At 39.1% G+C, this 24,444-nt stretch overlaps 1 protein-coding gene across 1 annotated transcript in view; it reads right to left on the bottom strand.

Annotated features, from left to right (window-relative positions):
* Positions 1–22,871, bottom strand: part of gtf2ird1 (GTF2I repeat domain containing 1) — a 36,627-nt gene extending 13,756 nt beyond the window's left edge. The window contains 12 exon segments of the mRNA XM_079508286.1: positions 99–142; positions 1,217–1,346; positions 2,578–2,603; positions 5,027–5,210; positions 6,033–6,116; positions 6,975–7,070; positions 9,497–9,804; positions 12,751–12,934; positions 13,385–13,561; positions 14,227–14,368; positions 15,582–15,708; positions 22,477–22,871. Coding sequence (XP_079364412.1) covers positions 99–142; positions 1,217–1,346; positions 2,578–2,603; positions 5,027–5,210; positions 6,033–6,116; positions 6,975–7,070; positions 9,497–9,804; positions 12,751–12,934; positions 13,385–13,561; positions 14,227–14,368; positions 15,582–15,707 — 1,501 coding nt within the window. The 5' untranslated portion in view covers position 15,708; positions 22,477–22,871.
* Positions 22,872–24,444: the final 1,573 nt, after the last annotated feature.

Below are 24,444 nucleotides of genomic sequence, written 5' to 3'. Positions count from 1 at the left end.
GGATACAATACAGTGGAGTTATTTTATAGCAAGGGGCATTAAGCCTTATAGAGTTGAAGAAAGTAAACATGAAAGTCATTGCGTTTCATTACACTTACCAGCTTCACAATCAATTAGGGGACTCACACACGCACTTGTTGATCTGCAACAAAAACTGCACAAGTTAGCAACTGCAATTTGGAAGACTGAGGCACTGAAAATGTGCAAGTGGAGTGCATTTTTCTGTCATGGCTTAGATCCATTTGACGTTTTTCTCAATCTGGTCATGGACTATCATCAAATTGATTATAGGATTTGGCCCAAACAATTCAGAAAACAGGGCTACAGCAAAGCACAATGAGCATTAAGGCACAGGGTAAGTGGTTGAGGAATTTAAATGTACAGAGTAAAGTTTGCCAGAATTCTACAGTATATGTTGTAGTACCAAAGAGAACAAGTAGAAAAGTATCTTAATAAGTAGGGATGATCCCGATCACGTTTTTTTGCTCCCAATCCGATTCCGATCATTTGATTGAGTATCTGCCGATACTGATTTTTCCAGATCCGATATTAATATTTTTATATAACACTTATGCTATATCCCAATAGTACAATATCCAAAATAACAGACAATATCTAGTCTAATATCATGATATGGATATAATATTGGTACTAGGGATGTCCCGATGCTCCTGATCTGATTCCGATCATTAGAAAATGACGTGATTGGCCCCGATTTTTGATCACGTGATCGGATCGGGACAACCCTATTAATAAGACAATTGAGGCTGGACAGACTCCTAAGTTAGGGACCGGGTCTGTTCGTCCAAATGCTGTACAGTGAACACCAAATGAAGTGAAAGATCACTGAACTGAGAAAAAAACTGACAACGCTTGACATGATTTTGCAGCAAACCCAGCATTACAACTCTGATCCATAGATTCTCACTTTACGTTTATATAAAGCAGCGGTCCAACAGTTAATCAAACGAATCAATTAAAAAAATATTTCAAAAATACCAATAATCACCATAGATTTGTGATTTTCAGAATTTCTGCATGGCAACAATGTATGATTCAGTTAACGAGACTAATCAGTTTAGTCGATCGTAAAAGAACATTTCTAGTCAATTTGTAATTTGTGTGCATGTGTTGTGTGTGTGTGTATATGTATGTATGTAATATATATATATATATATATATATATATATATATATATATATTTTTTTTTTCTGACCTGCTGCTGTAAGGGTTGCTGACCAGATCCACTGTAGCGGGTTGTGGGACGCCGAGGTTGTCAGGGAAACTGTCTTCGAGTGCAGAGCCCATGTCAGACTTGCCCTCCTCCTTGGCAGCCCTGCCTGCAGCTTCAGGAGAGAAAGCCATTGAAGAAGAAACTCCAAAGGCAGGAAGCTATTACACCAAACAGAATCTCTGCTGGGACTATTTACAATCCAAATGTCATATCAGGGTCTATGTCTCCAACTCAACTTCCCTTGGGATGCAATTTCTGTTAAAAAAAAAAGAAAAAGAATCCCACCCGAGTGACACGGGCAATGTCTTGGAACTAAATTGATTTAGCTAGAGATAATTCTTGAATTTAATTTCCAAGTTCTGAAAAGATGTGGACTGTGTGTTTGTGAGACAAAAGTGAAATATCACTGCACATCAGGTCCTCACAACAAACCTGTACTGCATGGCAGCTGACATTACATAAACCCACTACATTTACGTTACGACACAAAATCAACTCTTTGAGTTTCCAGTGGTGGAAAAAGTACTCACATTTTGTACTTAAGACAAGTATCAATACTGCAGTGTAGAAATACTCAAATGTACTTGAGTAAAAGTACAAAGGTATTGGATTGGTATAAAAATGTACTCAAAGCACCAAAGGTAAAAGTACTCATTATGCAGAATGTCCCATTTCACAAGTTTTCAAATGTATAAAAATCATTAGAAAATCTACATCTTGGCGCATTGTGAGCTTGTAGTTCGGCTTTTTTTTAATGGTCGAAATAGGGCTGCAGTGGTTAATTTATGTTTTGTAATAACAATCAAAATCTGCACTAGTAACTAAAGTTTTCAAATAATTGTTGTGGAGTAAAAGTACAATATTTGGATCCGAGATCTAGTGGAGTAGAAGTAAAAAGTATTGAAAATTGGAAATACTCAAGTAAAGTAATACTACCTCAAGATTGCAAATAAATTACAGTACTTAAGTAAATGTACTTAGTTACATTCCACCACTGGTGAGGGAATAGATCGGCAGTATGTGAACTATAAAATCAGACCAGTCTGAACTGAGTGATGCTGTACTGTACTCGTGCTGTACTGTACAAGCCCTCCTCCCTGGCCGCTGTGTGTGTGTGTGTGTGTGTGTGTGTGCGTGCGTGTGTGTGTTAGACTGCACAACAGTGACACTTGGTGGTCAACAAACACTATTTCCATACTCGGACGGACAGACAGCCAGGGACACACATAGCCGTCTATAGGAGTGGCTAGCACGGTAGCACCACTTAAAAATGCATTACTTGTGCATGAGAAACTGTATTAAAAATGCCATGAGAGAGCAAACTAAACTAATAAGAATCTTACCTGTGAAGATTCTTTCATCAAACATTCTGGAATAGAAAAAAAGGAAAACACACTTTTAATACCGTAACTGTGTTCAAACACCCTTCGCATAATGTGGTCACCAACAATGACATGACTCAATGAGCAACGAGAAAGGGATGCTCTTTGATGTCATAGATTAGTGGTTCTCAACCAGTGGTCGGGGGACCACCCACCAGTGGTTCTTGAGAGGGTTCCAGGTGGTCCCCAGCTAAATGATGGGAGTGTTGTTGGTAACCAAATGGACCCTTATCTTTAACTTTTTAGAGTGTAAAATGAAACCAAATGGACCCGTAATTACACTCTCAAGAGTTACTGTTGCATTACATTATGTATCTCTCCTATGGTTCCTATCTCTCCCACATCAAGTCAGCATTGCATTGTGGACAACAAAAATAGGTCTTGGGTCTGAGAGGCTACATTTCATCAAATGGTGGTCCGTGGCTCAATTGCCGAATAAATAATAGAACTTGATATGAAACGGGTTGAAAACCACTGTCATAGATGTTAAACAGTATCTAATGTGGTTCACGATACATAGCATCATTAATTGGCATTTATTAACTATCATCACAGTACACATAAAAAGAAAAGTAAGAAAAAGAAAACGTGCTCATTAATCCATTGAGACCTGGAACGCATCCATGTCACGTTAGCGTTTAACCACATTAACCATTAACCCATTTTGGGGCGGGAACCCCTTTTGGTGTTTTAAACATTATGTTATAATTTAGCTATTGAAAAATAGCAGATCTACAAGCTCATAGCGCGCCACCGAGTGGCGCGCTATGAACTTGTAGATCTGCTATTTTTGAAAAATCGTTAAAATGTGCCTCAAATCTTTCCGAAAATTGTCATGATTTAGAAAACTTTTTTTTTTTAAATTTCGACGTCAGGCCTGAATGGGTTAAGAAGTAGTGCCCTATATGCCTCGATTAACATCTGCATTAAAATTACGCAATCAATAGTTCACTAAAAGGGAATGTGTGGCAATTTTTTATATTCATTGTAAAAGTACAAAGTCAACAAAGTGGCTGGGCAGATAAGCTCAGGCAAGCCCATCAAACAACTCAACGGGGTTCATGCCTGAAACATCTCTCAATGACAAAGGGAGAGTGATGTAATTTAGAATTAATCACATTTTCAATCTGCACTAATTGTATTAACGCTAATGAGCTGCCCACAGGATTCGTTTAGAAGACGTGTTATCTCAAACAAGGCCTGGCGCCTCATTTAAATCAGCTTAAAACAAATGGATGGAGTAGAGGCGTAACATTAGGCTTAGCACAATATGCTCGCACGGGGATGTCATCTCTGACACAAGTGGAAGTGATTTAGCTGACAGCAGGGTACAGCCTGCTGGGGAAATTAAGATGTACAACTGACAAACTCTATAGACGCAGCTGGTTAGTGCCATTCCTTTCCTGTCAGAAGGAGGAGATCATTTCAAAACATTGTGCAACAGCAAATAAAGCCTGATTTATACTTTGCCATACAGCGGCGTCACGCCACACCAAAAACAGCCAATTCAATAAGCTTTTAGATCTGCTATTTTTGGTTCACAACACTGTCATATGATGGAGCATGAATTATGCAGAAAGCTCAGTGCCAGAAAACCTCAAAGGTGCTGTAAACTAAGGGATATAGATTAGATTAGATTGTTTGCTTAAAACAATATAAATATTTTCTTTGGTTTAAAAAGCTCTATATTCTAATAGTATCATGGGATGGCCATAGCTGAAGGGGTAGAGAGGTTGTCTGGTGATCAGAAGGTCCCAAACTGCTCCCAGGGCACTGACTGTATTATTTGCGCCCTACCCACTGCTCCTGATAGTTAAGATGGATTAAATGCAGAGGACAATTTTCACGTGATATGTGCAAATGGACTGAGACAAAAATACCACCTTTCCAATCAGGAGAGAGAACCGATGTATCGGCTTCAATTTGTGTGTTCCAGTTCCAATTTTGTCTTCCATTAGGATGAAATTGGTATCCTTACCTAAACATTTATTTTCTGTTTGCTAAAGAGCTGGGGAGACAATATTACTGAGCAAACACTATACTGTAGTAATATTACGTACAGCATCTTTAACATGTGTGGAACATGTATATAACTTAGCTGACTTGGTAGCAGTCAGAGGGTTGCCGGTTGGATCCTGGCTCCTCCTGACATTGCTCCCTTCACACAGACGAGCAACGCCGGCAGCCATGCATGGTGTGTGTATGAGTGAATGTGAGGCATACTTTGTAAAGCCTTTTAAATGGTCAGAAGACTAGAAAAGCGCTGTATACGTGCGGCCAAATCCATTTTTGGAGTGGAGTAAAGTAGAAAATGGGATTTTCTGAAATGCTATATGCGGTGGTCACCATTTACACTCAAAATAGAACCCAGCAAACCCTTTGTAACTTTGAACCGACGGCATGCACATACCGTTTGACTATGAAACGGATTCCGTGGCGCTCGTCCAGGATGCGCTTGAGCTTGGGCACGCCATAGGTGCAGGGCCTCTTAAAGGGGATCTGGTCAGGAATGCCGATGATCTCCACTGCGCCCGGGTCACAAGCTATCTTGCGGTATGGCACAGGCACCATATGGTCCAGACCCAGCGCCTCAGCTAAAGATAGAGAATGGATAGGGAACCAGGCTTTAGAGAAAGCTGTGATGCTATTCACATGGATTAAAGCAAAAATAAAATCTCACGACTGAACATGCCTTATGTGCGATTTGTGAAACAGTGTGACAGGAGCCTTCCCCACACTAGTGCTGTTTCAACACAATATGTAAAATGATGATGTTTTAGTAATATTGTTCCTGCTGTTCTACATACTGCCAACCAGATGAAGAAATCCCAGATTCTTTGCTGGCTTCTATAGAACTGAAATGAGTCATGGTGACTGAGAACTTTAATCCATGTATCCATTAGAAGGTGCACTTGAACACCAGCTCCTAATGCTTTATTCAGTCTTTTTTCTTCACCCTTTTTCAACACATGTTTTAGAAGTTGCATAATGATGAAACGCTACCTCCAGCAAGATGCGGATTTGAGGTGGAGATTTATTCATTTAGGCATTTCTTTGACAAAGGGGGGAAAAAGATCTAAATTCTAGCTTTGACTTTTGACACTGACATCTTAAGCGATGAATATTTCATGGCAGCAAATTAGATTTTAATATTGGAGGACCTAGAAGACCTGCAGCCACCATTGCAAACAAGAGGGTTGAACTTGACCCTATTGTTCCTTGGGCATTCCCTTGGTACAAAGACAATTATACAGATACACAGTAAAATCCTGTTTGTTGATAAAAATTGATACCTTTACACTGAGGATTTTACTGTGTACCTACATTTGGAGGCTACATTTCACAATAAGAATGGCAATGCTAGGTGGAATTGATTAAAATAAAAAATAAAATGAATACAGAAGGGTTATCCTCACCATATCTGCTGTTGAACAAGATCTGGACACATTCTCTCAGTGTGTTAATGTCTTCTGTTTCCCGGATAAAAGAGTCCCATTTTTCTTGAAAGGGAAGACAAACAATATGAAAATAAAATGTAAAAACTAAACCTGAATACTAAATGCCTCACGTTGTTGCAATAATCATGGGATAATCATGGCTCTTGCAACCCGTCATCCAGAAACAAGAGCTGAATGGGTTTTGTTGATAGTAAAATGAAGACTTCATTGTAGTGTTATCCCGATTTAATCATCTCTATCTTCTGAAAGCTTGAATGGGAAAGATGTTACAATTACACTTGTCTTGACAGTAACAAGTAATTTAAGGATTATGGGATAGTACATTTAAGTCTTAATTATACAAACTACTTTGTATTTGCTATTCCAACCAGGCTTGCTGACTAATGTAATGTCAATGTGTAACAGTAAACTGCACTAATGGCTTCAAATATGACATGTTTGGTGTCCATTTGTATACTTAAATTAACACTGGTTATTTTAGTGTAGTGTAGTGGGACATAAAAATCCAGCACAAAACATTTGAAAAGTAGTGAAAATAAGACAATCTACAAGCTCACATTGTGATCTTGTTTTTCTTTATTATTATTATTTGGGTTGGGTAAGTGCATAGGGCTTAAATAGTTACGTATGCCAAAATGTGTCAGTAACAATTAATTTGAGAGGTAATATTAAAGGGATATTTCACTTTTAAACATTCAAATTCCATTTTAACCATGATAGATTCATTGAAAACACCCATCCCTGGTTCTAGTGACTGATATTGTCCTGTGTGAGGGGGCTGTGATTTTTCCATTACTTTTTTCCTTTATCACATCCGTTTTATGTTTTATTTTATTTGAAAGTGAAATATTTACTGACTACGTACTTGTTTGAATTCCTGTGTATTTACCATGTGATTACCTGATTTCTCATGTACTATGGAGAAAAGTAACCTCTTGGATATGTGGATACCAGGAGGGCTCTGTCCCAGTTCATTAGGTAGACCTGTCGTCTCATCTGAAAATATATGAGACATACACATCACGTCCATTACCGCTGAAATACAAACTAAATATCTACATTCGAAAACGGCAGTCAACTCAGGTGAAATTTTACTTAGTTGAACCTTTTCACATAATGTGTTAGCAGAATCAGAATAGAATCAAACTTTATTGTCACATCACATTACATGTAGTAAGTAACATGGGTGAAATTCTTGGTTGTGCAGGCTCATCATTGCAGTTAAAAGAGAGAGAAAAAACAAAGTGCATAGTACATGACTAATCTACATGATACAATATGTATGCATATAAATAAATAGTGGTGATATTTGTGCACGCACGCACACACACACTCACACACTCACACACTCACACACACACACACACACACACACTTCAGAAACGGGTCTCATGGTCACAGGCAACGTATTTCCTGTAGGCGGAGACACAATCTGTGGTGTAAACAGTCGGCTCTTCTACTACATTGAATGGGAAAGTGACTGATGTTAGTCTGCTCAAACGTTACTCTTTGACCTGCTTTTTACTAACTTTACAAAGATGCCCAGAACATCTGGATGATCCTGTGTAGTTTATTGCTGCTCCAACAGTAGTGGTAACCTTCAACTTTGGTATAAAGTACAGCAGCCTTGTGTTCATACAACAGAAAGATTGGGTATTGGTTAAGACTGACGTTATGTATCTTTCAGGACCTTTCACTGCTTCGTCTCAACCATTTCTCTATTGCTCTGGTCTCAGCCACCGCTGCGTATTTTTCGCGACATTCCGTTTCTCTCCAAATTTGAATGTTGCCACTACTGTTGGAGCAGCCATAAACTACACAGGTTCATCCCGATGTTCTGGGCATCTTTGTAAAGTTAGTGTTAGTAAAAAGCAGGTAAAAGAGTAATATGTCGTCTCCGCCTACAGGAAATACGTTGCCTGCGACCATGAGACCCGTTTCTGAATCGGGTCTATAGTGATGTATACCTCACAAAATATAGAAGGCTCGGGTACAGAATTAGAACCATATTGATTATTCTGTGGTCAAAAAGGCACAGGGTATGATGATGAAGCATAGAAACAAATTGTATTAATGAAACGTATCTAATTCCGTTTTGCTCTCTCTCATTTATCCGTCAGGCTTCAAACCCAGGTATAAGGACCCAAAATGCAGGAATCATCAGACAAGGGAAACGAGAATCAACTGAACTTATGTACACCTTATGAGGCAACAAGAAACAATACATTCACTGTAGGCAAACAGATAAACCAACAACCATGTGTAGGCACCAGGGGCTATAAATAGACTAGGCCCTTAGGGAGAATGAGAGCAGGTGGGAGACATCTAGTCATCAGGGCACTGGATAAGTGGGTATGGCACAGTTCATGGCAGAGGCTGTGACATTATCCAATGTTTAATAACCCTCGGCTTCAGCCGACACCTTTTCGGGCCACTAACATTAGTAGACTTGTTTGCGTGTTTGTATGTATGTATGTATTTGGTTAAAATGGGTAAGGTTTAAAAAAAAGGCAAAAGCATGCTCTGTTGCACTGGCCTAAAAGTGGGTCCTCTAAAACTGCTTCAACTTCTGAAAATGTGTTTGGTTCATTAGCCACCAGATGGCATACCTTATAAGTATGTATGTCTGTATGTCTGTATGGCTGTATGTCTGTATGTATGTATGTATTTAAAAGGGGGGCTTTTTTGTAAAATCCCAGCCTACAATACCTTCATATGTTTAAAATCCAAAAAGTAAGGTTACCAGTGAAGGGCAACGTGCCTATTCACTGGGGACTATGCAAGGCAGAGGCGTCCACCCCCCTGAGTCCAAGTTAGACTAGACCGCATACCTAAATGTATGTATGTATGTATGTATGTATGTATGTATGTATGTATGTATGTATGTATGTATGTATTTGGTTAAAATGGGTAAGGTTTAAAAAAAAGGGCAAAAGCATGCTCTGTTGCACTGGCCTAAAAGTGGGTCCTCTAAAACTGCTTCAACTTCTGAAAATGTGTTTGGTTCATTAGCCACCAGATGGCATACCTTATAAGTATGTATGTCTGTATGTTTGTATGTCTGTATGTATGTATTTAAAAGGGGGGCTTTTTTGTAAAATCCCAGCCTACAATACCTTCATATATTTAAAATCCAATGTAAGGTTACCAGTGAAGGGCAACCTGCCTATTCACTGGGGACTATGCAAGGCAGAGGCGTCCACCCCCCTGAGTCCAAGTTAGACTAGACCGCATACCTAAAATGTATGTATGTATGTATGTATGTATGTATGTATGTATGTATGTATGTATGTATGTATGTATGTTCTGTTAAATGGCCCAAAATAAAATAAATAAATACAAATAACTAACTAATACAGGTGAAATATTGGAAGAATTAGATAGAAGAACAACAGAAATTCACTCGTTATATCCAATCTTACCATTATTGATAAATCCCTCTTTATCTGCCCCTGCTGCCCAGGTGCCCAGTCTGTCCTTGCCCAAGTTGAGGAGGGATGTGGGCTTGAGGTCCAGCGTGCCATCCGGGTGAGGCTTGGAGGACATGGGCATTCCGTACAGGAAGCTGGACAGAACAGAGTTGCTCGTGGACGCAGGGCTTGATGTGGTGACGGCCTGGGCTGTGCCCTTGCCCGGGCCGTGACTGCTTTGTGGCATGACTGCTGGAGAGGAGTTGTTGTGGTTGAGGTCAGTGCAGGACATGGCCTCTCGAGACACTTCTTCTGTTGGCCTGCATGCAAAGACGTGAGACAAACACGAGTATGGTTAATCAAACTAATCATTTTAGGGATTTTTTCCTTTCGCCTTTATTTTATATATTTTTTTTATGGAGGGATAGACAGTACGCCGACAAAAAATGGGGTGAGAGATGGGGGGGCGATAGGCAGTAAAGGGATCGGGAGTCGAACCCGCGGCACACTGCCAGACTGGATTACCAGCCAAGGTGCCTAGACCGCTGAGCCACGACCCAGGCCATTTTAGGGATTATTAACCCATTCTGGACGGGAAGCCCTTTTGGTGTTTTAACTAAGCATTATGTTATACTTTAGCTATTGAAAAATAGCAGATCTACAAGCTCATAGCGCGCCACCGAGTGGCTGCTATTTTTGAAGAATCGTAAAAATGCGGCACAAATCTTTGAATACATATTCTTTCAGAGCGAACGTTTTTTTAATTTACTAAATGGCTTAAGGTAGGTAGGTAGGTAGGTTATTCATCCCGAGGGAAAATAAAGGTGTTATAGCAGCTCTCATAGACTCATAAAACACATCTAAAATAGGCAACTAGCAATATAAAAACAATGACAGATCAAACACTACTAAGGAATCTGATGGCTTGCATCTCACATCATCCTAATCAGCCCGATCAGCCTGATGAGGAGTTGTAGAATTCAAAGTTTACAAAAGTAGCAAATCTACAAGCTTGTATCTGCAATGTTTGTGTGTCAAGTATCAAACAGGATTTAGTCACATCAGACTAAATCCTGATGTGACTAAAAAAAGAAAAGAGAGGTTGCACAGCTCGTAGTCACGATGCAGTTTTTTTTATTGGGTTACCAACGTTTCAGCAAAAACAAAGTAGTGCCTTCTTCAGGGTATGCCAATTGATCAAAAAATAAAATAATTCAAGCCCTACAGACAAGAAGCCACAAGTGCTGTATGCCAAGGACATTACAGCTACTACTACAAATGGTCTTAACCGACACGTATACATTTGAACTTGGCCCAGGGCTTGACATAAAACTATTTATTGGTGCCAGACATTTTGACGGGTTAACACAGCTGAAGATAATAATATTATTTGTAGTTAGGTGTTTCTGTGTACCAGCATGAAGTGAGCTGTCCATGCTGGCACACAACAATTAAATGAAACGGACAATTGTTATACTACAGCATTCATAACATAGCCTGGCATGGGAAGACTAATATCACTGAGTAGATTCTGTGTGGAATCTGCATTTCCGAAGGGCGAATTTAAAAAAATCCCTCTGGTGATAAACCCGCCTCATATTTGCATACTGGGCCCTGATTGGTCCCTCATTACTTCAGAGGGAGTGATCCAATCACAAATGAGCGGTGCCAGACCAAATCTGACAAGGGCAATTGTTTTTGCATTGGCAGATTTGTCTGGTTTCCAGGCTATTCATAACCACAACATATATGTGTGTTGTTACATGTATAGCAACAACTAATGAGACACAGAGGTACAGTTGGAGGCCATCAATATTGTCCTGCTATTGAAAAATAGCAGATCTACAAGCTCATAGCGCGCCACCGAGTGGCGCGCTACGAGCTTGTAAGTCTGCTATTTTTGAAAAATCGTGAAAATGTAGAAGGATTTTTTCAGGATTTAGAAGGATTTTTAAAAGTTTTGAGGTCAGGCCTAAATGGGTCAAATGATAAGGGACAATATCGGTGGCACCCAACTGTAGCTCCCGGATAGAAAGGTACAACAGGTCTAAATGGGGTAATGAGCCAACTACTATTTTAAACATTTAGGATCACCACTTACACCCTAATGGTCTCTTGATCCATTTTACAAGCCATGCAACCAGAGAACCAAACCCTGCATGAAAGCAGCCCGACCCCTAAGCAGCAATAGCAGTAGTAGGTCAACTACTATGCGACCGTGTGAATAAGAAAACGAGGTGGTCTATTAGGGCTCACAGTAAATCGGAACAATAGGCTTTAACTTTCGGTGAGGGTAAATCTAATTGTGTTCATTTCTTTGCTCGTTTGGAATGTGTCATCATGTATTGAAGGCATTCACTAGTTTAAATTGAATCCCATTACCTACTAAAAGAGGTAATGGGATGCATTAAGGCCTTAGCCTTAATGCGTTCTACCATATAACATGTGACAGCACTTATGAATGAAGAGACGGAACACATGGAGATCAGGACCTTAGTTCAAACAGCCACAGTACTGATGTTTTAGTTTTTACCCAAATAAACAAGGCTAATATGCATAAGCCAGAATTATTTTCATGACTTTGTACAACAAATAGACAGAACATTTGGTGGTTTTGTTGACTGACAGTTGAAAGCTGATTTGATTAATTATTAAGGCATTCACATCACACAGACTTAATCTAAGCCATATAGCTTGTTCTGCATTGCTCTGTCTGCAGACTTGCAGAGTCTGCCGAGCAATTCTTTATGTATGTTTTTCATGTTTTGTTTTTGCATTTAGAAAACGGGGTACTTGCAAGGGCTTTTATTGCAGATGATCTGTTAAAACTCTCCCCACAAATCATAAGATGGTCTAGGTTATTTCATAGTTAAAAAGGAAGGACCTGGATTTTGACATGTTAATGTTTACCACATCTATTTGTACTGTAGCTGCTGCAGTAACACAGAGACCTTGACAGATTTTAATAATCTCCTTTATTCTGTTATCAAGCACTGCATTGCTATGAATAATACGTGGGATGTGGATTGTGGAACCGGGAGATGCGCACTAATTTGATTTTATATCTGATAAATGAAAACGTAAATGAGCTCGGCTGCATTAAAATAAAGATGAAGATGAAGTCTTACTTTGAGTATTCCGTTTGAATGTTGTCTTGCTTTCTGTACTCTCCCTCATATCTAGGTTCCTACCTTTACATGCATGCCTTTTCTGTGGCAGTGATGTGTGATGATGCGCAATGTGAGTTTCATATGAACAGACCTCACCTTTTAACTGTGAATTGGATGCGATGGCTTTGCTCCAGAATCTTCATTAACGTCTTGGTGTCGTATTCAGAGGGCTTCTTCAGGCCAACTCCCTCAGGCAAGCCATGGGCCACTACAGAGCTGGGGTCCTTCTGGAGCCACTCATAAGGCACAGGGACCAGGCTGCTTTTCCCCAAAGCCTCACCTTGGATATCACAACATAGATAGCAGTAGCACATGACACATTAAGCACTATACTTCAGCAGCGTATGGCCACTATAAACTTCTGTAAAAGCTCAAGCTCATTGCAAGACAAGATTTAGACCCGGGTCCTTGCACTCACAAGGAGCATTTGGGTTTGTGCACTTACTGGCTGAGCCACTAGGCACTCCAAACACCATTCCCTTTTATGACAGACAATTTCACATCTTAAGTTAGAATGTTATCTAAAATTTTAACGAATTTAAAATTAATAACAAGTGTTCATAAAAACCTAAATATGGCAAATTAAACTAAGTAGGTCCAAGTAATCTGATATTAATGTTAGCAACATTTTGGGGAGAAATAACAAATAAGTATGGTAATGGTTAAGAGTTTAATGAGGTCCCAACCAGCAACACACATTTAATTTGACTCTAATTAAACAACTTCTTACTGTAAAGAACAGTGAAGACCTCCTCCACCATCTTCCTCAGGACAAAGATGTTGGATTGGACATCTGATGGAGTTCTCTGCTTCGCATGTTCAGCATCCTTGGTCATTTTAACAAGCTCGCCATCCTGGACTTTGGTATGGGCATTCGTTGTCGTCAAAGTGTGCAAACAGGGCACACCTGAAACCAAATGACAAAGGCAAATCCTTTAAGGCTCAGTCAAGTTAAAGCCAGATTGATACTTTGTTGCGTGCCAGTGTCGCTCACCGAAAAAAGACAATCTACAAGCAAGTAGATTGCAGTTTTGGTTGCACAACACTGTTGTCTGTCATCATACGACAACAAATGCAATAGCAAAATTGTGAGCCCAGCCAAAACATTCAACTTGATCATAACCTTAAGCTATAAATCTACTATATAAAGTTCAAGTTGTCCACTGACCGTGGATTATAATATGGATGTGCATGAGTGTGTCTCAAAACATATATGCCCATATATTTACAATGTCCTCCCTGTCTATCTTTCTATTCTACATGGGTGGGCCGCAACACAAGATTGTCAAGTGGTCCCTGCTCCATAAAAGTTTGGGAACCACAGCTACAAGTGGTCAAATTGTGAGATTGAGCCATTTGCTGATATGACCAATTTAAATGTATGCATTTATTGCGGTACTGGGGGGAAATAGCTGGTAGAAAATGTTGTGGATAGTTGTTGAACAGGCATTCATGCAATAACAAAGTTGATACACCCCGGTGAGACTGCCTGACACACAATGATAGTAATCTCAGGTAATGATGATACAAAAGTAAACCGCCAAGAACAGCACACAAGAGAGCATAACTTACGGCAAAACTTGTAAAAATCGGTTTGGATTTCCCTCCTCGAGTTGAGAAACACTCTGCCCTTTTCTGTGCCCACAGCGATGACGCTGTCCTCGTGCACTGTCACGCACGCCACCTCTGCGTTGAGCTTTGACATGGCCATGCACTGCAGAGAGAGACGAAGATACAAGCATCAATCGTCACATGTACAAGTTTAAAGATGCAAAAGGTGTACAAGTAAAATCAGAAAAAGAAAACCGGTCTTCTAACTGCATCATTTGTCTTCCATGTCATGTTTTACTCACGGTGTTTATACACACATTACAGCTGGTAGCAGCATTATAGGCAGTGAAATGTATTCTACTTCATGTTTCCTCAACCCTAGTGTGGATAACAATCACATTTAAATGAAATAAGATCAAAAGGTTACAGCAACATAACATGATTTATATTAAAGGTTTTCAGGTCATTTACAAAGATCAGCTAATTTGATCTAATTTTATAACTTGAGTTTATAAATGTTTTATGAAAAAAGAATCTTGTTTAAATCAAAGCTGCCTATGCAGTCGCCCTTTCTTATTTGATGTCATGTGTTATTGTCACTTGCCAGTAGGGATGGGACGATATGAAAATGACATGTCACTATTATTGTCGTCGCAAAAACATCATTGTGATTAATGACTTTATCGCAATAATCGAAATAAAATGTCACTTTTGTGTGTTCATCTCTTTAAGCCCCACCAGAATCCCTATTGTTGGGTGAACGTTCGCCAAAAATAACAGATCTACAAGCTCGCAATGCGTTGCAACGCAACTGATTTGTGTTATTGAGTGAAATAAGAGCATTAAGAGCGTTAATTATATAAATTAGTGCTGCACGATTCTTACTCAAATGTGAATCTCGATTTTTATTCACAAGAATTGAGATCACGATTCTCACACAATTCATTTTTTTTCCATGAACATAGTTCATAGTTTAGTCTGTAGTTGCTGAACATTACTACATTCAAAATGTGGCAAACTACTGTGGCATTAAATAGACAACATCAAAGTATTTGACTTAAACCTCTCTTAAAGTCTCTCTCTTGAAGCAAAAACACAAGAGTAAGTAACTAAAATGAATTGGACAGCCAACCAACCAATGCTTACGATTCTTGCTCAAATTTAGAAATTGAGATCTCATATAGGTGGTGTCTGAATCTAGATCGTGATCTTTTTTCGATTAATTGTGCAGCACTACGATAAATTGAAATCTCCACGATGCAATTTCTTTTTTTTTTTTAAATCACGATAAAAACGATAAGAACGATTATCGTTCCATCCCTACTTGTCAGTAGAATGTAACATGTACAAAATGATGGGAAGTAGTTGGAACATACCACTGAGTCTAAGGCTGACACCAGGCTGGTGAGAATCTCCTGTCTGGGTGACACCAGCGGAACCGCTGCCTCAGTCCGGGAGTTGGTTCGGATGCCCTCACATACCAACTTCCTCATCTGAGCCATCCTGTGGGAACCAACACACGATTAGGTCAGCCTATTAACCCAGTAAGTTAACCCAGTAAACAGTTTTCTGAAAAATGTATGTTTCTATGTCAGTGGTTCTCAAACTTCTTAATGTCAAGGATCCCCAAAAATGATATTTGGTTGCAGACTCCCATCTCAAAATATTTTGTTCCATATGGACCCCCAGAAGCCACGATTTGAGTTAAAATGTTAGGCTTAAAAATATCTATCTATTTAAAGGACAACTTTGGGTTTTTTCAACCAAGGTTCATGTTGTAGGTTGTTATTAAAGAAATAAATAAAGAAATGTATTAAATAATAATAAAGAAAACGCAGTAACATTTTGTAAATAAAAATACATATTTGGCCACATATATAGTTTGAATGCCCCCGTCCCCCTGTACTGTCAAAAATAGGTAAAATCGCGGAAGAAAGCAGCAAATGAAAATAAAATAAAAATAAAAATCTTTTACTTTCTCTAATAACAACCTAAAACATGAACCTTGGTTAAAAACAAAAACAAAGTAACTAAAGGTTTGCACAACTCTTCAAGATTTTTGAAAAATAGCAGATCTACAATCTCATAATGCTGCACAAAGTGACGCGCTATGAACTTGTACATATCTGCTATTTTTTAATGGCCAAAGTATAAATTAATGGATAACCCATTCAGGACGGGAACCCCTTTTGGGGTTCTTGTTGCTATCTACAGTATATAGCAAAAGTTGGCCTCAGTCCTAAATGGGATAAAGTGGTTACACAGATTCTAATTGGTTAAGAGGGCTTCAGAGCATGCAGATGTGTTTGTATGCACTGAGGTCCAACACTTTTATTAAAAGTTAACACATTTATAAAAAGTAAAAGTTCCTAATTTTCTATGATAAGAAAATGGGTTGGTTGTGTGGTTTGACTTTGAGAAAACAGTAAGCGCATATCACTTTGATATTAAGGCTCAAGACAGGTGAACTGTTCTGGAAAGGGAATGGGGGTGACCGTGTCACTATCTAAGAAGTTTTAAAGGTGTTGGTAATAGCCCAATTTAATGTGCTAATAATATCTAAATCCGTCACATCTATTTGAAAGCAGCTACTTATAGCTCCGTCACCCAACTAGGGCTAAAGCTCGTTCAGATTATGTCCAATGAGTCTCTTCGAAGGTGCTAAGAACTGCTGCGGCTGTGTAAATGAGAAAAGACCTTGGGCATTTCATCTTCTACAAGCTAACCAGGTAGATACGAACGACTCATGCTGGACAAAGTATGGTGGATTTGTAAGATCATAATCAAGCAGCCTAAACAATTATTTTTATTTATTGTATAAAAAAAAAGAAAAAAAGAAAAGAAAAGGACATCGTAAATAAAAGATAAGTGCAAAAGAGATAAAAGTTGTAGGGGAAAAATGAAAACCTAAATCCAGGCTGTGTGTTCTCATGGCAACTGAAATCCGTCTCCTTGGAAACTAATCTCGGGGCATTTGAACAATGCAGCTCTGGCCTTTAATCTCTCCAGACACTGGGAGCCATTATACTAGCCTCCGGCAAGCCCAAACCACAGACCCAACAGTGAGAGGTAGGCCTCAGCTGTACCAGTCTGGCCAAGCCCTATTGCCTGTCTAATTCTGCCTCCCCTGAGGGCACAGTAAACATTAGCCCCTCCTAACTTATTATGGGCTTGAAATAGATGGCCTCTTTCACTCATATCTTTAAGGCACACAAAAAAAAAGCAGTGAGGGGGAAAGGGAGGGGGCTAGTAGTAGACAGAGCTGAAAACAGACCTGTCATTTGTTTACCAGAGGAAGCTCAAGTATAAAGGTCAATGTCCATGACTCCAATTCAGTGTATGGAAAATATACCACATATGATCAAATCTATATCAAGTTAAGGACAAACAATGCACAATGTTCTTTAAGTTTAGGACATAATATCATGTCCTACATATTTTGTTAAAACGGAATCTACAGGTGTCATCTTGTAATGACATCTTAAGACTTTAATATGTAGTTGATAACTTGATAGCATTATGAGGCAGCCCCAAAATTGCATCATAAAACAAAATGCCAGACGCCAGAGGATTAATACTCGTTCAACCGAGATGAGATCATAGAACTAGTTGGTCAACTACTGTATGCCGACTAATAATGAGTATGGTTACAAGAAACTAAGAAAGCTGACAACGATGAATTCCAGTATAATGATCTGATTAGCAAAAAGGGCATTCAAGTGTGTCAGGTATAAAGCACACATGCTTTAACAATAATTGCTGTCAAGTTCACAATTTATAACCAACCAAGTAAAAATCCATCGTCGTTTTCTAACTTTGCGTCTTGTTTCACATGCATCCTCAAACCGGCATCCATTCAAAAAACATCTGCATTCTGCATCCTATTTTCAACAAACATATTTTGTAGTAAACAAGTGCACTGTTTCCAAAAGAAATAGCACTAGTGCATTATCCATTTCTATGTGAAGTACTACCAAACTATTGGAACTTAGTGAAATATTAATTTCAATTACCACACTCACTTGTACAGTGGACTAACTAGACTATAAACGTTTTCCTTTAAAGGACCACTTCACCACTTTTCAACCTAACTTCAAGGGCCTTTCTCTGCCCCACCCCTCTCAACTTTTCAGTTATAGAAAGCCTGCAGTTGCTATTAGCTTGGATTCCCCATCGATGATGTCACTGGTGGACGGGTTTCTGAACTGCCCACAGCCCTCCCATGAGACACAGACCGAGTAGAACAAAATTGTGGCATTTTATCATGAACATTAGTGAGGACCAATTACATGAAGGCAGGTTGAAAAGTGGTGAAATGGTCCTTTAATAGCTCCAATTTCTGTACCCTTTTAAAGGGATAGTTCAGATGTTTTGAACTTAAGTTGTATGAAATACTTGCCATTAATATGGTGGTTGCAACTGTATTAATTGATTGCCCGAGTCCCATGGTGGGAGTTCTGCTCTGGTTTTGGTCAATATTAAGTAGTTTCCGGTCATTTTGTGGGGGGCACTGGGGCCACGCAGTAAAAGTAAATTAATCCACAAAACGAAAGTAATTTGTATTGTTGACCTATTTCTAAAATATTAGCGCGACTTTCATTCAACTTTGACCCCTCTATCACATGGAACTATTTTTTGGGCGTAGTGATATGGACACAAAAAACATAGTTCTGTGTGATAGAGGGGTAAAAAAAGAACGGAAGTTGCACTAATATTTTAGAAATAGGTCAACAATACAAATGACGTTAGTTTTGTGGATTCATTTACTTTTACTGCGTGGCCCCCAGTGCCCCCCACAAAATGACCGGAACTACTTGATATTTCACCAAAACCAGAGCAGAACTCCCACCACAGGACTCGGGCAATCAATTAATACAGTTGCAACCACTATATTAATGGCAAGTATTTCATACAACTTAAGTTAAAAAAATCTGAACTAACCCTTTAAAGCAAATTTCTCAAGCAGATCAAATGGTTAACTGAGGCTGAGCAGGATTTATGCTTTAAGGTTCATCATCGGACTGAGTCAAGGATGGCAACTTGTGACAGTCAACTGTTCTGTAGCCAACTTAAGTTCAGGACACTTGGAGAAAAGCCCTCCTGTTGGCCTGTGCTCTTGACCCAAAATAGGGCAATATCCTGGAAATCCTAATACGGTGCGAGGGTTACAGTGGCTTTGGGAGGGGGGGGGGGGGGGGGGGCTAAGGGTCTTAAGCCTTGAATATATTCTGCCAAGCCTCTGATCTCATATTAGTTTTTATAAATTATATTATCTCATTTATCCTTAGATTTCTTTAAAAAATATTAAATAAGATTGAAACAAGAAATATGCCAATTATAACATTATGGGGGTGATGTGGTGTTTAGTGTGAAGATAAGAGCACATCAGACTCATAGTCTCCGTTTCAACTCGCCCTCATTTACTCCCAGTGTGTACACTATTCCATCACTGTGTCTGTCCTTCAATAGGAATCCAGACCTCACTGCTGGCTAACTTTACAACACAGGCATTGTTTGACAGGAATATGGTGAGAACTGGGAACATCGGTTACTCAAATATTCTCGTTAAATAAATACCATTCTTACTTTAGTGATTTGATTTCACACAAACTAACTAAGAGCTACCACTAATGTTAGCCAGCTGGTAAAATAATCAAACATATTATGTAAATTGGCATACATTTGAATTATTTCTTGGATTACAGTTCCATTGTAATTGTGGTTTGTTGTTCTTATTTGTTTTTTGGTCATACAGTTCATGTAGAATATTTATTTCTACATTGTTTATACATATAAATGACAAGAGCTAAATAAAAGCTGTCTCCTGCTCTCTCACACACACACACACACACACACACACACACACACACACACACACACACACACACACACACACACACACACACACACACACACACACACACACACACACACACACACACACACACACACACACGATATTTTATTTTCTATGCATACAGATGACTTCACTGCAGTGCACACTACACTTTAGAACAGTAGCAGTATGCTTTGTATTTACTCATGTGGGCACTACTGTATGCATTTTTTTTAAACAATTTTGTGCATACCTTTATTTTTTTCAGACAGCTGGGGGAGAAGTTGATTTATATTTAGTTGCATGCCCATGTCATGCACTGAAAATGGCACATCATCTACAAGCTAGCTAGTGTGAGTGACATGGTGCACAACCAAGTATCAATGACATTGCATGTATGTGCAACACATCAGTGCAGTCAGTCACTTCAAGTGACCATTAAATAAAATACAGCTAAGTCTAAAGTCCAATTCAAAGTTATCAGACATGCAATCGCAAGCTATGTCCCTAGGCAAATTCCTTTTGTGATACAAGTGTGTTCCCTTAGCTGTTTTGCATTTACTTTCTCACTTACAGGAACACCAGTCTATGCGACCAGTCCATGAGGCAAGAATCTTGCATTTATGATATATTTTGTTTAGGTTTCACAAATGTCATACTGGTAAATTCTATGTGAGGTCATCATTAGTAATGTAATACGGTTCAATGCTCTCCTGTGGTTATACAGTAGGTGTGTGTGGATGTGTGGGGTTAGCCAACAGTATACTTTTCTGTGTATTGATCTCACTAGAATAACATCAATACGGGTCTTCGTAATCATAACTGTCTACAACTATGTCTGTTCATTGTTGTCTGTGTCATCAGAATGATATACTGTATATAAAAAGGAAGCACAACCACAACTTACTGAGGGGTAGAATATGTTATAACTGGGTTGTAAATGTGATCCAAACAAAATAAAGGTAAAGAAAGTCACAGCAATATGCATGCGTGTGTGCGTGCGTAAAATACAGGCAGCCCAGATAAGCCAGTAAATTACTATTGGGGGAGTCAGAGTTTGTTTGTTTTGAGTGAGCATTTATTGTACTGTAAATTGCTCTATTTACAGAAGTCAGCAATGGAATGGAAACTACATCCCTTAGTTTGGAATCTAAGAAAACTCCTGAGTCCTCAGAGAAAATGCTTGAAACCCACTGGGCATCAAGTCAACAATGTTGTTCTCGAACTCTAAATGGGACAAACATCTGTGTGATACTACTGCCTGTTGATGTGCGTTCAGCATCACTGTGGTATACACTGAAGTTGGTCAGTCTTCTGTAATGTGAAGCACCTTTTCACACTTTGTGTGCTTCATATGACATGATACTGTGTCTGGTACAGTACAGTGGTTCTCAAAAAAGTGGTGTCATGTGTGTAGAAATGGTTCCATTTATACATACACGTTATACAAACAGAGGATCCTTGAAATAAATAAATAAAAGTTTGAATAACCACTGCTGTAGTTCACACAGACAGGAGAGATGGGCTAGTAAGAGTAGTAGCCAGGCTTTCAGCCAGTTTACTTCATCATTTACACACAGCCTTTTCGCTCCACACAGAAAATGACATATTTGCTGTCGTTAAAAAGTGTCGACATGATTTCGAAATCCCTGGGAACCCAAGACACTGGCATCCTGCGTTTGTCCTCGGATCGACTGTCATTGTGCTGAACTGCACCACTGATCCAGATGTTAGTTTGAGATTACAGCTGTGCACAGCACTGCTCAGGGTTCACGTTATAGCGTTGAGGTGGTGCCGAGCTGTGAAGTGTTGTGCGGGGTATCTTTCTGCAATCTGCACAATTTGAGCACTAGCGTGCTGCGTTTCCTTTTCTTCCCACCAACACTCTCACTCACTCTTATCAGGCAAGTTGGCTAACAACAACAAGCTAACGTTAAACATTAGCCAGCTTTGTTGCACCAGCCAGCAGCCATCAACACAAGCCATGGCCAAGATAGCCGTGGCTAATAATAATGCTAGCGATTAACAGTTAGCCGTGTGTTAGCTGGCGATTGCCAGACAAAACGCCGAATCCCAGACTTAAATAGTAGCCTCTAGCAGCCCCAGCAGCAAGGTTAGGAGGGAGGATTTAACCCAACGGCGAACGTTACTAACCTCATTACGCTAATTAACGTTGGAGCGATTAACCAACGCCAGCTAATTAACGTTAACGTTACCACTACATAACGTTTAAATAGCCAACTAGCGTCAATGGGAATAGCTGGTTTGGTGTGCTAGTAGCAACCGTTAGCACTGCTTTCATCTCCTCCTCCCCCGGTCTAGAATTAGGTTATAATCTGTAATTTCGAAATGTACAGCCATAAAGAAAAAGTCACGTGCGCCGCGAAGGCACTTTCTTGTCCGTTGGCGATTATGAAATGATCATAAAACCTTACCTTAATTAGCGATTAAATGTCCTTGTTGCTACTGTCAATCCCGGAATAGGTTTATTCCCCGTTTTTAATCCATCAGAAACCCTCGCAATTCCTCATCTACAATGTAGAAGTAACGGCTGAGCTGAAACATTTCAATCTGAAGCATCACACTAATAATCTGTGTTGCCTTCTTCTGATGGTCTGTTATTTTTGTAGATTTCTTTAGTTTGTTTTCTCTCTTTTTTCTTTCTCTTAACAGAGCTGTGTGTGCCTTTCTCCTTTCTTTGTTCTGTAATCCAGTAAAATTGAAACTCATTCGCCTCTGCTAATCCCAGCCCAACTCAACAACAGCATCTATTGGCTGCGATTTACATACAGGATTAAGGAACCACTGGAAAAGACCACGGGGGAAATTTACCTGGAAGAGAGGAGCTTTAGCTGAGGACGTGATATGTGACAAACGAATACGGAATAATTCACTAACAGGATTTTTTTTTGTACAATTATCAATGTGAACCACTTTCAACTTTTACTTCAGACAGCCAATTGTGCATTTTATGGAAACCCCCAAGGATCACGTTATGACTTCAAAACGAAATGACTTGCGTATAGCAGCACATATTATACGACCTCTGAGTTATATAACGAGATTTAAATTGTGAACTATTTTTGGTCAGCCACATGGGCTGTGGCTGTGGCATAACTGTCATGGCATGTCTAAACATGTGATCCTGGTTGTTGCCTGATTGCATTAAACTTAATTCTATTTCAAACATATGAATACAGATAAGAAACTCATTTCAGAGAGTAATCATACCAGCTATCCCTATAGTAGAAATCAGTATCTTAATCTGCTGGATTAGTAATCTGATTAGCCTACTTTTTACATTTAAAAACTTCAACAATTATTAACCAATTTCAAATTAGGCTATATAACAGATCCTGTGATTATTTCTAAACTTAAATTATAGCCTTCCAGTATAATTGACTGTTAATAACAGGCTGTTTTCTTTTCCTTTAACAGATGGTACAAAGTTCACATGAGATATTATGCTGCCACAGGCTGCCACACACTTGTAAACTACAACCATGCTGTTTCACACACATACAATTGTTGAACATCTTCCAATCCAGAGTAAATACTATCATGACATGTCCCCCTGGCAAAATCACACAAATGGCATCAGACTTGTAAGTCACAATTTTGTCTATACAAAAAAATAACGTTTAAAAAGTACAGATAAAAAAAAAACCGTACTATACCACTATAGCTACCGGTATTCACACATGTGTGATACACAGTGCTGTGTACAATTCAAACCTGAGGTTTAAAAAGACCAATTTAAATGTTATTTTCTACAGACTACAGCAAAGACAATAGAATTACAATTACTGATCTCCCTACTGTATATGGCATATGCCATAATACTATATGGCAGTGGTTTTCATCCAGGGTCCAGGGACCACCAGTGGTCCTTGAGGGGGTTCCAGGTCACCCTCAGCTAAATGGAGAGTTGGTAACCAAATGGACCCTTATTAGATCTTTAACTCTTGAGAGCTCTCAAGAGTTATAATAAATTATCTTTACAAATTACAGCTTCAACATCTGCATTAGTTAATTTACAAGAAGTCTACACAATTAGAGAATGTAGAATAATTTGTATTTTGATCAACGTTTGCCTGATATCTCTCCTAATGGTATCAACATCAATACAGCATGGAATTGTGGACACAACATATTCTAAATCTTCTTGGGTCTGAGAGGCTAAATCTCATCAAATGGTGGTCTGTGGCTCAAATGCCCAATAAATAATGGGCCTTGGTATGAAAAGGGTTGAAAACCATTGCTATATGGTAGAAAATAATATAACTAAGCATGAGGCTTTTGGATTTGGGTCCTCACTTGTTTAGCTTGTTAATTATGCTCTCACAAATATTGTTTACCCAACAAGGCTGCAAATTGTCCATCAATCTGAAAGACAATTATGA

The sequence above is a fragment of the Electrona antarctica genome, assembly GCF_951216825.1.
Source record: "Electrona antarctica genome assembly, chromosome: 8".
In the NCBI taxonomy this organism is placed as follows: domain Eukaryota; kingdom Metazoa; phylum Chordata; class Actinopteri; order Myctophiformes; family Myctophidae; genus Electrona; species Electrona antarctica.
This window is presented reverse-complemented; position numbering and strand designations above follow the sequence as displayed.